This window comes from Pristiophorus japonicus, chromosome 8, assembly GCF_044704955.1.
Source record: "Pristiophorus japonicus isolate sPriJap1 chromosome 8, sPriJap1.hap1, whole genome shotgun sequence".
In the NCBI taxonomy this organism is placed as follows: domain Eukaryota; kingdom Metazoa; phylum Chordata; class Chondrichthyes; family Pristiophoridae; genus Pristiophorus; species Pristiophorus japonicus.
In genome coordinates this window covers 105,728,673-105,741,649 of record NC_091984.1, presented here as the reverse complement: position 1 = coordinate 105,741,649, position 12,977 = coordinate 105,728,673, and the positions used below count along the sequence as shown (strand labels likewise).

The 12,977-nt window shown below is 43.2% G+C and overlaps 1 protein-coding gene across 3 annotated transcripts; it reads right to left on the bottom strand.

The window, feature by feature from the left end:
* Positions 1-235: 235 nt before the first annotated feature.
* On the bottom strand, positions 236-12,504 carry extl2 (exostosin-like glycosyltransferase 2). Of its 3 annotated transcripts, none has more exons than XM_070887246.1 (4): positions 12,435-12,504; positions 8,028-8,440; positions 7,217-7,287; positions 236-1,281 (listed from the first exon to the last, which is right to left on the bottom strand). In XM_070887246.1, the coding sequence occupies exons 1-4, from the start codon at positions 12,479-12,481 to the stop codon at positions 790-792; spliced, it is 1,023 nt and encodes a 340-aa protein (XP_070743347.1). In that variant the 5' UTR covers positions 12,482-12,504; the 3' UTR covers positions 236-789. The 3 variants fall into 3 exon arrangements, with proteins under 3 accessions (XP_070743347.1, XP_070743348.1, XP_070743349.1); XM_070887247.1 differs by lacking the exon at positions 12,435-12,504 and adding an exon at positions 12,371-12,434; XM_070887248.1 differs by lacking the exon at positions 12,435-12,504 and adding an exon at positions 12,146-12,359.
* Between the last annotated feature and the right edge of the window lie 473 nt (positions 12,505-12,977).

Below are 12,977 nucleotides of genomic sequence, written 5' to 3'. Positions count from 1 at the left end.
GGAACCGAGCTGGGAGCAGGTAACTCGGGACAATAGATAGGAAACTTCAGGAGAGACGGAGGAGAAAGAATAGAAGTTCATTTCAAACACAGACAGTATTTTCTCCCTCTTCCCAAACAGCATGAAGCTGGCAGGTATGATGAGAGAGGGGAATATCCTGTGTTTACAGTTAGTGAGATTTATTAATTCACTAAACATATATCATAGCATCCTGAGAATGTACAAGCACATCAAATTAAAGTCAACAGTAATATTTTTTTTTAATACAAACAGGAGTGAAATAAAGCAGATTCACAGAAGCAGCGATGCAGGCATAACCTTTCCAACATGCTTTAAAAGTGGGTAGAGTACACCATTAATCACTTGTAAAGGCGCTGAAGATATTGTAACAGACTCAACAGTCTAAAACTTGGCTACTCCAGTCACTAGCTGCTCTAAGACACGACAGCCTCTCGGACAGGCAGAAACAGTAAAGACAATTAAACAAAAAGCAGTACCCGCTCACAATAAAGCTTCTGCAGAATTGCAGGCTGTTACAGGACGGCTTACAGCAGTTGTAAAATCTAAAAATAGCAACACTTGACATCAATAATGCCCCATTAATGGCACCTGCACAGTGAACAGTGGAAACAAAAGATTAATTCCTACTGCATCTCCTTCTGCTGGACAGGCAGAGGAAAAGCACCACTGCTTCCAAAAATCAAAGATCAATCTCTGTGTCCAATCTCCACCTCTTTATATAAAGTCTGTAATGACAGTTGATGCACCAGCAGCTGTCAAGACCATTCTTCAGCTTTTTGTTTTGTGATTTGCATAGTTAGGAAACCCAAACTGTGAGATCATGATGTTGGAATATTTCAGAGGCATGCTGCCATAGATAGCAGCCAGCTGATTGAGACACCAGGATCTTTGAAGCAGGTGCTCTGCCCGGTGCCACATCCCATTGAAGCCACTGTTGGAATCTTTTTCTAGATTCCTCATGTCCACCGGCTTCACAAACACTCCTGATGGCTTCCCGGTGTACTTTGCAACAATAAAATTCATGGCGATGTCATCACAGTTCTGGGTCTTGTCTATTAAACTGTGGACAGCTGGGAGTTGGACTTTAAACTTCTCAAGGTAACTGGCATGGAAAAATGCAGCTCCAATCAACACCATGGAGTAGTGGTCACCACTTCCACCGGCCGCGTTCTGGAGCTCAAAACTGCCATAGCTGTAAATTCCCGAGGAGGTTGTGACGTGCTTCCGAGGGACAAACCCAACTATTTGATCTGGAAATTGCTGAAAGACACAAAACACACAGGAGTAAAGAAAACCTTCCCAATATCGGTTTTAAATTCAGGCCAAGCCAAATTAAGGTTATGACCTCTAATACTACGGCCCTAGTTTAATTTGAAGCAAGATTCAGGTTTTGTGCCAGTTATCCATTTAATATTTTATATACCTTGATGAGGTTTCTTCGTAACTACCATCTTTCTAAACCCTACAGCAAATATTTTAATATTTCTTTATAGATCATCCCCTTTATAACCGAGATCAGTCTGTTGCTTTTCTCCACACCCTTGCCAATGCATGTATATGTTTTTGTGGTAAACAGAAATGAACACAATAGTTCCTATACCAAGGCTTTATAATACACTTGTTGGGGCCCCAACATACGGATTATCAATTTAGATTGTAACTAGAATAAAAAGATGAAACATTAGCAGCCTTTGTGGCCGGTCGGACAACGCCTCGATTTTAAAATTCTCACCCTCGTTTTTAAATCCCTCACGGTCTCGACCCTTCCCATCTCTGTAACCTCCTCCAGCCCTACAACCCTGAGATCTCTGCGCACATCCAATTCTAAACTCTTGCGCATCCACGATTTTAAATTGCTCCAGTATTGGCGGCTGTGCCTTCAGATGCTTAGGTCCCAAGGTCTAGAATTCTCTCCCTCTCTCGCCTTCTTTAAGACACTCCTTGAAACCTACCTCTTTGACCAAGCTTTTGGACCACCTGTCCTAATATCTCTTTACGTGGCTCGGTGTCAAATTTTGTTTGATAACGCTCCTATGAAGCATCTTGGGACGTTTTACTATGTTAAAGTATATAAATGAAAGTTGCTGTTGTAAATGCACCAGAGGGTATGGTGGTGAGCCATTTGGCCATGAAAATCCCTGGTTCAATCCCTAGTCTGTGCTGTTAGCTAATTCTGATGGTGTTATAATTGACCCCAGAACCCATGAGTTAGGGCTGGAAGAAAAAAAGACTTCCTGTTCATGACTGCTAACTGGTAAGCCCTGCTGGAATGAGGACTTATCCGAAAATCAGACAAGGACTGGATTGAGTTCAGCTGCAATACTCCCACAGATGAATAGCCAACTCACTGTCTATGCTCACCACTAGGCCAGGATAGGACAGTGGAATTGTACCTTGCTTCAGTAGAATAGATAGGAGAATATGGGGGGGGGAAGAAATAAATAGAAGTGTGTATCAACCAGTGCACTGAAAAGTATAACTTCTACTGTACTGGCTATTTATTCAACTGCCTTATTACATTATCTAGGCATTGGAAATAATGAGCCTATCATTTGCAGGTCTACACATTATTTTCCTCAATTGAAAGGAGACACCAATGTCAAAGTGCCCAATAGTTCACACAACATTCTACATCTAGCCTCACTGGTAAGGTTTACATAAGTTAAGATAACTTTATTTCAAAGTACACTTAAGTATCTCAAGATCTGTCCCAATATTTACACCTTGCCAGCCTCAAAGATTCACACGATACTGATTTACAAGTGTCAGCACTCCACCAGTATCTCACAAGTAAGCGTTCTTCATATGTGACCTAGACACCAAGCATTAGCAGGCTACTTGACAATGGGTGATCTTTTCCTCATCTGACATCCATTCACTCATGTTTTCCAGCAGGTGTCACTGGATAGCATCAAGAGCGAGAAGCTTTGGTTAATTCTTTCAATCCTTAATCCCAGGGATACAGAAGCCAATTGCAGTGCACCCACTGCCACTGTGGCTGAGATCAGTGGTAACAGTGGGAGAGCATTTTGGTGCTAGTGATCATAATTCAATTAGATTTGGGATAGTTATGCAAAAAGGACAAACATAGACCAGGAATAAAAGTTCTCAATTGGGGAAAAGCCAATGTTGATAAGCTGAGAGGCGATTTGGCCATAGTGGATTGGAAACAGCTACTTAAAGGTAAATCAGTGTCAGAGCAGTGGGAGGCATTCAAGGAGAAGATCCAGAGGGTTCAAAGCAAGTATGTTCCCTTAAAGAAAAAGGGTGGGACTAACAAATGTAGAGCCCCCTTGGGTGTCAAGAGACATACAGGGTAGGATAAAGAAAAAAAGGGAGGCTTATGACAGTTTCCAAGGGCTAAATACTATAGAGTATAGAAAGTGCAGGGGTGAAATTAAAAAGGAAATTAGGAAAGCAAAGAGAGAGCATGAAAGAATGTTGGCAAGTAAAATCAAAGAAAAGCCAAAGATGTTTCATAAATACATTAAGAGCAAGAGGATAACTAAAAGAGTAGGGCCTATTAGAGACCTTAAAGGTAATCTGGGTGTGGAGGCAGAAGATGTAGGTATGGTTCTTAATGAATACTTTGCATCTGTTTTCACAAAAGAGAGGGACAGACATTGCAATCAGGGGGGAGGATTGTGAAATATTAGATGAAATAAACAAAGTGAGAGAGGAAGTATTAAGGGGTTTTGCAGCTTTGAAAATGGATAAATCCCCAGGCCCGGATGGAATGTATCCCAGGCTGTTAAGAGAAGCAAGAGGAAATAGCAGAGGCTCTGACCATCAGTTTCCAATCCTCTCTGGCTACAGGTGTGGTGCTAGAGGACTGCGAACGTGGTACCTTTGTTTAAAAAGGGAGAAAGGGATAGGCCAAGTATTTACTGGCCAGTCAGCATATCCTCGGTGGTAGGAAAATTATTGGAAAAAATTCTGAGGGACAGGATAAATCTTCATTTAGAAAGACATGGGTTAATCAAGGACAATTAACATGGATTTGTTAAAGAAAGGTCGTGTCTGACTAACTTGATTGAATTTTTTGAGGAGGTATCACGGAGGGTCGATGAGGGTAGTGCATTTGATGTAGTGTATATGGATTTTAGCAAAGCTGTTGATAAGGTCCCACGTGGCAGACTGGTGCTTTTCCTCTGCCTGTCCAGCAGGACAAAAAGTGACAAGTTGGATCCAAAATTGCTCAAGAGGCAGGAAGCAGAGGGTAATGGTTGATGGGTGTTTTTGTGACTGGAAGGCTGTTTCCAGTGGAGTTCCGCAGGGCTCAGTAGAAGGTCCCTTGCTTTTTGTGGTGTATATCAATGATTTAGACTTGAATGTAGTGGGGTATGATTAAGAAGTTTGCAGATGATACTAAAATCGGCTGCATGGTTGATAATGATGAAGAAAGCTGTAGACTGCAGGAAGATATCAATAAGAAATAGAGCAGGATTAGGCCATTTGGCTCCTCGAGCCTGCTCCGCCATTCAATAAGATCATGGCTGATCTGGTCAGGTGGGCAGAACAGTGGCAAATGGAATTCAATCCGGAGAAGTGTGAGGTAATGCATTTGGGGAGGGCTAACAAGGCAAGGAATACACATTAAATGGTAGGACACTGAGAAGTGTAGAGGAACAAAGGGACCTTGGAAGTGCATGGCCACAGATTCCAGAAGGTAGCAGGCCAGGTAGATAAAGTGGTTAGGAAGGCATACGGAATACTTGCCTCTATCAGGCGAGGCATAGAATACAAGAGCATGAAGGTTATGCTTGAACTGTATAAAACACAAGTTAGGCCACAGCTAGAGTACTGCGTGCAGTTCTGGTCACCACGTTACAGGAAAGATGTGATTGCACTAGAAAGGGTACAGAGGAGATTTACGAGGATGTTGCCTGGACTGGAGAACATTAGCTATGAGGAGAGATTGGATAGGCTGTGTTTGTTTTCTTTGGAACAGAGGCGGCTGAGGGAAGACCTTATTGAGGTGTATAAAATGATGAGGGGCTTAGATAGAGTGGATAAGACATACATAATTCCCTCAGTAGAGTGGTCAACAACCAGGGGGCATAGATTTAAAGTAATTGGTAGAAGGTTTAGAGGGGATTAAAGGGGAAATTTCTTCACCCATAGAGTGGTGGGGGTCTAGAACTCACTGCCTGAAAGGATGGTAGAGGCAAAAACCCTCACCACATTTAAACAGTACTTGGATGTGCACTTGAAGTGCCGTAAACTATAGGGCTACAGATCAAGAGCTGGAAAGTGGGATTAGGCTGGATAGCTTTTTGTTGGCCGGAGTGGACATGGGCCGAAATGGCCTCCTTCCATAAATTTCTATGATTCCAAGATCAACTAAGTCAGCACAGACCAGAGACTGAACGTTGTCTATAGGGCTCAGTACCTCAGTGGAGTTTACATCCCAGCACAGGTTAGCTTCATTCTGGATTGATACTCTCAGAACACGAGATCTTTCTGGCTTTTCTATTTTTGCTATTCCCCATTTCCGGTTCCAATGTACAGTACGTTTACTCAATAAAATCTATTCTTTTTCTTAGCTGAAACTGCCTTTGTAGGATAGTCAGATGGACACCTCATGCACAGCACTGCTAGGGACACTATCAAGAAGCCTTTTAACACTCCACCAATGATGGTTACAGTGCATTGCTATAGCTTTGCCTCCTGTGGGTTTGAGATATATTTGTTGGGCAAAGGGAAATGGAAGAGGATTCCGTTAGTAAACCACCAACATTCTGAACTGAGAGATTGCTTCCACAGGATTGAACAAAATTTGCTTTTACAAAAAAAAAATCCACTGCAGCTGAACCTTAAAATACTTATTTCAGTTGTAAAGTACTGTTCTAGAGGAAGTTACATTTTTAGATCAGCTCATTAATGCACTGTCATTCCAAAGATACTCTACAAAGTAGAGCTGAGAGCACAACAATTACAATCAGACTTAACCTCTGACGATCAGTTTTGTTATTCAAATCATTGTCAAAGCTTTTCTGACCATGGTTTGGCTACTCCCAGTTTAATCTAAAACCACAGTTTCCTGCATGACTCTGCTCTTTATAAGAACATAAGAAATAGGAACAGGAGTAGGCCATATGGCCCCTTGAGCCTGCTCCGCCATTCAATAAGATCATGGCTGATTTGATCATGGACTCAGCTTCACTTCCCCGCCCGCTCCCCATAACCCCTTATCCCCTTATCATTTAAGAAACTGTCTATTTCTGTCTTAAATGTATTCAATGTCCCAGCTTCCACAGCTCTCTGAGGCAGCGAATTCCACAGATTTACAACCCTGAGAGAAGAAATTTCTCCTCATCTCCATTTTAAATGGGTGGCCTCTAATTCTAAGATCGTGCCCTCTAGTTCTAGTCCCCCCATCAGTGGAAACATCCTCTCTGCATCCACCTTGTCAAGCCCCCTCATAACCTTATACGTTTCGATAAGATCACCTCTCATTCTTCTGAATTCCAATGAGTAGAGGCCCAACCTACTCACCTTTTCCTCATAAGTCAATCCCCTCATCCCCGGTATCAATCTAGTGAACCTTCTCTGAACTGCCTCCAAAGCAAGTATATCCTTTCGTAAATATGGAAACCAAAACTGCACGCAGTATTCCAGGTATGGGCTCACCAATACCTTATATAGCTGTAGTAAGACTTCTCTGATTTTATACTCCATCCTCTTTGCCAAGATACCATTGGCCTTCCTGATCACTTGCTGTACCAGCATACTATCCTTTTGTGTTTCATGCACAAATACCCCCAGGTTCCGCTGTACTGCGGCACTTTGCAATCTTTCTCCATTTAAATAATAAAACTTAATCTGTGCATAAAGCTACTTCTAAACAGTAGCACAAACTGGGAACAGGCTCCGCACAATTTGCATGCAAGTGAGGTTTTTTTTTTAAAAAGAAAATATACAATATAAAAGGTGAAAGGAGTTGGAAAAAACTACTTCCTTTCAACACAATCAGCTACCCAGTCAGGAAAATATTTTAAAGCATACCTATTGCACAAACAGTGATAATTAAAACACAAAGCCTTAACTTACTGACTTAATATGACATAATCTACACCATCCCTGGGTAAATTAACTTGCAGTTCCACACACAAGAGTTCTTTTATTCCTTCGTGCACTCTGCTGCCTGTAACAATAGCTACCCTCTCAGTCAGGAAAATATTTAGAAGCATACCTGCCACACAGAGTAGGCAAAATCAAGGTCATAGGCGCTAATTAAAATATCATCATCAAGCATCAAGACAGCTGGAAAGAAGGGAAAGAAATACATGAACAAACATGCTGCTTTAAATATTAATATACAGATATTAAACAATTCACAGACATATCCCACAAGGATAGACAGAAATCAAGGCGAAAATGCAAGAATTTTAGGTACAGGAGACCATTTGCTACTATATCTCATCAATTCTCTCTCCAAAAATGCATCAAATTGTCTCTTGAATCCATTTATACTTTCCACTTTAATGGTCTCATATGACAACAGCTTATTCCGCAAGTCTAACTCTCTTAGTTGAAAGTTTTCTGCCCAACTTACTCCTAACTACCTCATTCTTAACTGTATATGGACCCTTCACCATATTGAAGAATTTGCTTGCATTAACTTTACTAATTCCAATCATAATCTTGAAAATGTAAATTAGGTGGTCTTGAATCCAGTTCTTCAAAGAAAAACAGCTCTACTTTGTAAACTACTTCTCCTAACTTAAAATTTGAAATTTACTCAAAAATCATTGATAACCAGACCATGAAAACCAGGTATAAATTATAACTGAGAAACAGGAAGCAAGTCACCTCGAACAATAAAAAGGGAAGGGAGCCCATTGCAAAATATTAGTTATAGAAGGGCAGGTTCAGATACATAGACATACACTTTTAACAAATTTTGTTTCACAGTACAAGGAGAACAAAAAAAAAATTAGGTAAAATCCATATTCAGCCAATTAAGACCAACAATAAAAGTTGAATATTTCACAAATTCTCACCTTTGGTTTCCAGTTCAGGAAATGGCTCCAGTCGGTTCCGCATTCTGTTCACAGTTTGCTCCTTAAAAATAACAGGGATGGGATGTGGCCCAAGTGAATCCCACAATTCTTTTGGTGCTTTTATTCCAACACTATTCCAGACTACAATGATTTTGTGTAGATTTGGAATGGCCTGATAATGATTCAGCAGTTTAAGAAGCAGGTCTGTCCTGTTGTAGGACTGCATGATAATGGTGAAGGAATTCTGAACATCGGTTTTCTGGTCATCCTGCTCCCTACGGACAACAGCAGCTCCAGTTTCCACAACTTTGGGCAATAACGCGGTCAAAGCAGCTCCCACAATAAAGACAATTAGAACAGCCATCACTAAATAGGAAGGAAGTGTCCCACCACCAAACAGTCGCCTTGTAAATCTGTGAATGTCAAAGATATCTTCTAAATACAATATTTAAAAAAATATATCATTCTCATTGACTGGTAAACTCTGTGCAGGATCCCAACCCACCCATCTGCTGCATCAAAGACAAACTCCCAGATCTCCTACAATTCTGCTACGAGATACACAAGACAACATAACTAATTAGATATAAAAAAGCCATTAAGCCCAACAAATCTATTTTTAAAAACATCTCAGCCCCATCTACCCACTGTCAGCAAAGATGAGAACTTAGGAATAACAACTTTTATTTATATAGTGCCTTTAATGTAGTAAAACATCCCAAGGCGCTTCACAACAATTTTACAACACGTTAGATATTGACCATTGAAGGAAAGAGAGAAAAAGCGGGAGAAGGAAGTGTAAAAAGAGGTTAAAAGGCACAGGTCCGAAGCGGCAGCCAAAATGCGCATGCAGATATAGACACAGGCGAAAAAACTAAAAAAAATTCAAATTACACTGTAAATAATAATGAGTATGTAAATAATACAAAAGGAGTATACAATAGTAAAGTCAGTATAATAAAGATTAATTATAATTAAACAAAATTATATACCATAATTATAAAATTAAGTTAAAATTAGAAAATCAGCAATTGAAGCAAATTAAATCAGTTATTAGCTTTCTTTAAGATTCATTCCCTGTCCAGTGACTCAATTAATATGGAAGAACCAATCACCATCCTCCATCCTTGTGATGTATGCAAGAGTACGACAAGGGCAGGCAAATTACTAACTTACCTTTCCTCAGGACTGCACACAGAACCAGGCCATGCTAGTGGTAAAGGAGTCAAAAATAGCTACATCTTTGGTACGACACCAAACAATTACATCACATCACTTATTTACAGAGTAAAAAGAGATCTTTATCATCTGATCAGGATATTAATTGCATTGAAATCTCCTTTTAATACTCATTATCTCACTAAAAGGAGTCATGTTTCCTACATGAATTAGATAATAGCTTCAAAGCATTCCAACGGGGGGTGGGTCAGGGGTCGGGGAGGTCCGGGTGAGGAGAGCCGGGGGGGCGGCAGGGAGGTCCGGGGGCAGGGAGGAGGGGATGAGAAGGACATTACAGACAGGCCCAATCACGTGCTTATTCAGTGTCCACACATGCCCTTTCTTGCTGGGGACTACAATATAATGATCAGAAACCTGCCCAATTTTCCTATTCCCTAACTCAGGATCACTGAAGACAGCTGTAGTACCCCAACTGAAGCTCTAGTTAAGTCAATTCTCATGAGTCTTCACAGACAGACTGCCGGACAGAAGCCATCTAGGGCCCTCTACATCTTCACTGAGGCGTACGAAAGCATGGGCCTTACACTAAATATTCATAAGACAAAGGTCCTCCACCAACCTGAACCCGCCACACAGCATTGCCCCCCCCCCCCCCCGCAGTCATCAAGATCCACGGCGCGACCCTGGACAACATGGACCACTTTCCATACCTCGGAAGCCTATGATCAGCAACGGCAGACATTGATGACGAGGTTCAACACCGCCTCCAGTGCGCCAGCGCAGCCTTCGGCCGCCTGAGGAAGAGAGTGTTCGAAGATCAGGCCATCAAATCTGCCACCAACCTCATGATCTACAGGGCTGTAGTGATACCCGCCCTCCTGTATGGCTGAGACATGGACCATATACAGTAGACACCTCAAATCGTTGGAGAAATACCTCCAAAGATGTCTCCGCAAGATCCTGCAAATCCCCTGGGAGGACAGACACACCAACATCTGTGTTCTCGATCAGGCCAACATCGACGCACTGACCACACGCGACCAGCTCCATTGGGTGGGCCACATTGTTCGCATGCCTGATAAGATTCCCAAAGCAAGCGCTCTACTCAGAACTCCTACATGGCAAGCGAGCCCCAGATGGGCAGAGGAAACGTTTCAAGGACACCCTCAAAGCCTCTTTGATAAAATGCAACAACCCCACCGACACCTGGGAGTCCCTGGCCAAAGACAGCCCTAAGTGGCGGAAGTACATCCAGGAGGGCGCTGAGCAAGAGAGCATGCAGAAAACGAGCGCAGGCAGTGGAAAGAGCATGAGGCAAACCAGTCCCACCCCCCTTTTCTTTCTGTCCCACCTGTGACAGAGACTGTAATTCCCGTATTGGATTGCCTATGATGATGATGACACTATACCGGTGGCTTCACCCTTGCATTGCCACCTTTACCAAACTCGACCTGTCAATTATTTTTTCTCCCCTGCTTTCCCCAGGTTATGTTGGAGTACAATTTCACATGCATTAATGGTCATGAAGCAGCTCATCCAAGTTTCCACTCTTCAACCATGAGCCAGACAGCAACTGTTGGCAGGCTGTTTGTAAGGGTTGTTCTGATGGAAAGTCATTGACCTGAAACATTAACTTTTTCTCTCCACAGATGCTGCCTGACCTGCTGAATATTTCCAGCATTTTCAGTTTGTAAGGGATATCACAACCAAACCCAATCACCTGATATCCATACATGCTTTCCAGCAGGAGTCACTGTATAACAATGTTGTCCATCAGAAATCACTGACAAGTCATTGATTGCAGGGCTACAATGAGTGTTTTAGCCGCTTGCAGTAATTTTAGTAGAACTACATTTACCCATCATCATCATAGGCAGTCCCTCGAAATCAAAGACTTGCTTCCACTCTAAAAGTGAATTCGCAGGTGACCATACAGTCAAATATGGGAATTACAGTATCTGTCACAGGTGGGACAGACAGTCGTTGAAGGAAAGGGCGGGTAGGGAATCTGGTTTGCCACACGCTCCTTCCGCTTGGTTTCTGCATGCTCTCGGCGACGAGACTAGAGGTGCTTAGCGCCCTCCCAGGGCTCTCCCTCCACTTTGGGCAGTCTTTGGCAAGGGATTCCCAGGTGTTGATTGGGATGTTGCACTTTATAAAGGAGGCTTTGAGGGTGTCTTTGAAACATTTCCTCTGCCCACCTGGGGACCACTTACCGTGTAGGAGATCCGAGTAGAACGCTTGCTTTGGGAGTCTCGTGTCAGGCATGCGGACGATGTGGCCCGCCCAACAGAGCTGGTCGAGTGTGGTCAGTGCTTCGATGCTGGGGATGTTATTCTGATCGAGAACACTGATGTTGGTGCGCCTATCCTCCCAGGGAATTTGCAGGATCTTGCGGAGACATCTTTGGAGGTATTTCTCCAGTGATTTGAGGTGTCTACTGTATATGGTCCACGTCTCAGCCATACAGGAGGGTGGGCATCACTACAGCCCTGTGGACCAATAGCTTGGTGCCACATTTGAGGGCCTGCTCTTCAAACACCCTCTTCCTCAGGCGTCAAGCGACCGAAGACTGCGCTGGCGCACTGGAGGCGGTGTTGAACCTCATCATCGATGTCTGCCCTTGCTGATCATAGGCTCACGAGGTATGGGAAATGGTCCACGTTGTCCAGGGCCGCGACGTGGATTTTGATGAGGGGCTGTGTGGTGGGGCAACCATTCATTTACAACAAAAGAACCCAAAAGCATGTGAAAGAAGTAGGTCACGTGCAGGTAGAAAGGAAAATAAAAACTTATTGCTTGCAATGTGTGGATGTGAGGGACGAGTACCCTGCACAGACAGGGCGAGCGGGCCCATTCATTGGCGAGAAGGGTGTGCCGCAGCAACCGTCCGTCACAGCCCCCAGGACAAGCGCTCCGGAGCCGCGGTACCCGCTCACCAACCGCCCAGCAGCTTTTGCATCCAGGCCTCATCATCGGGGCCCGCGTCCGTGATACCCGCTTCTTCGATCCTCGGGAACGGCAGCAGGTTCCTCAGCCAGGAGGAGGAGAGGGGGGTGGCTGTTGTTTGCAGCTGCAAGTCTGCGCCCGCGCTTCACCCTCACAAACCCGCCGCAATATTTGCAATCGTTGCTCAGCGACTGCCTGCAATCGCCAGCACCCACCTCATGACGCAGCGGCCGCGGCTCTACACCCAAACCAGACCCGACACGGTTCTGTGCCTCTCACCTGAGCACGCATGCGCCACAAGCTCCAGGGCCAGCATTCCAGCTCATCCTTTAATTCCCATGTCAGGTTTATTACTATACTTGTAAGAAAATAGAAAGCAAAAAAATAAATAAATTACAATTTCACACTTTATGCAAATCTTTCTTTTTATATCCAGTTCACAGACAACACACCCCACTGGAGTATATAGTGGACACCAATAACAATATTATTTAAGTTTAGAAGTTTCCTTTTTTATGGTTAAGTTGTTCCCCTCTAAAAAGGGGTCAACTTTGTCTACTCTTTGGTTGATGACACTGAGGCAATCCAGTGTCGCCTTCTTGGTTATTTTAGAAAAGGCAGGCAACAAACCTCACAAGGAATGGGAAATTATACTTGGTGCCTAAAACTACCCATTTTTTACTCTTAGTTAATATGTTAGTTTTGCAAGGGGAGGACTTGTAGAGATATTTGTCCCAGTAACATTGGCCCAAGCAAAATGAACCTAACCAAAACCATTAACACTATCCTCTGTGGTTGCACCTGTGGTGCTTTTCCTGCTTG

Bases quoted from the DNA above. Each gene is read 5' to 3' on its own strand.
- extl2 (XM_070887246.1), bottom strand. From the start codon at position 12,481: ATGAGCTGGAATGCTGGCCCTGGAGCTTGTGGCGCATGCGTGCTCAG. The intron at 8,441-12,434 runs GTGAGAGGCACA...TGACATTCACAG, and splicing joins TGTGGCGCATGCGTGCTCAG to ATTTACAAGGCGACTGTTTG. The intron at 7,288-8,027 runs GTGAGAATTTGT...CCTTCTTTCCAG, and splicing joins TCCTGAACTGGAAACCAAAG to CTGTCTTGATGCTTGATGAT.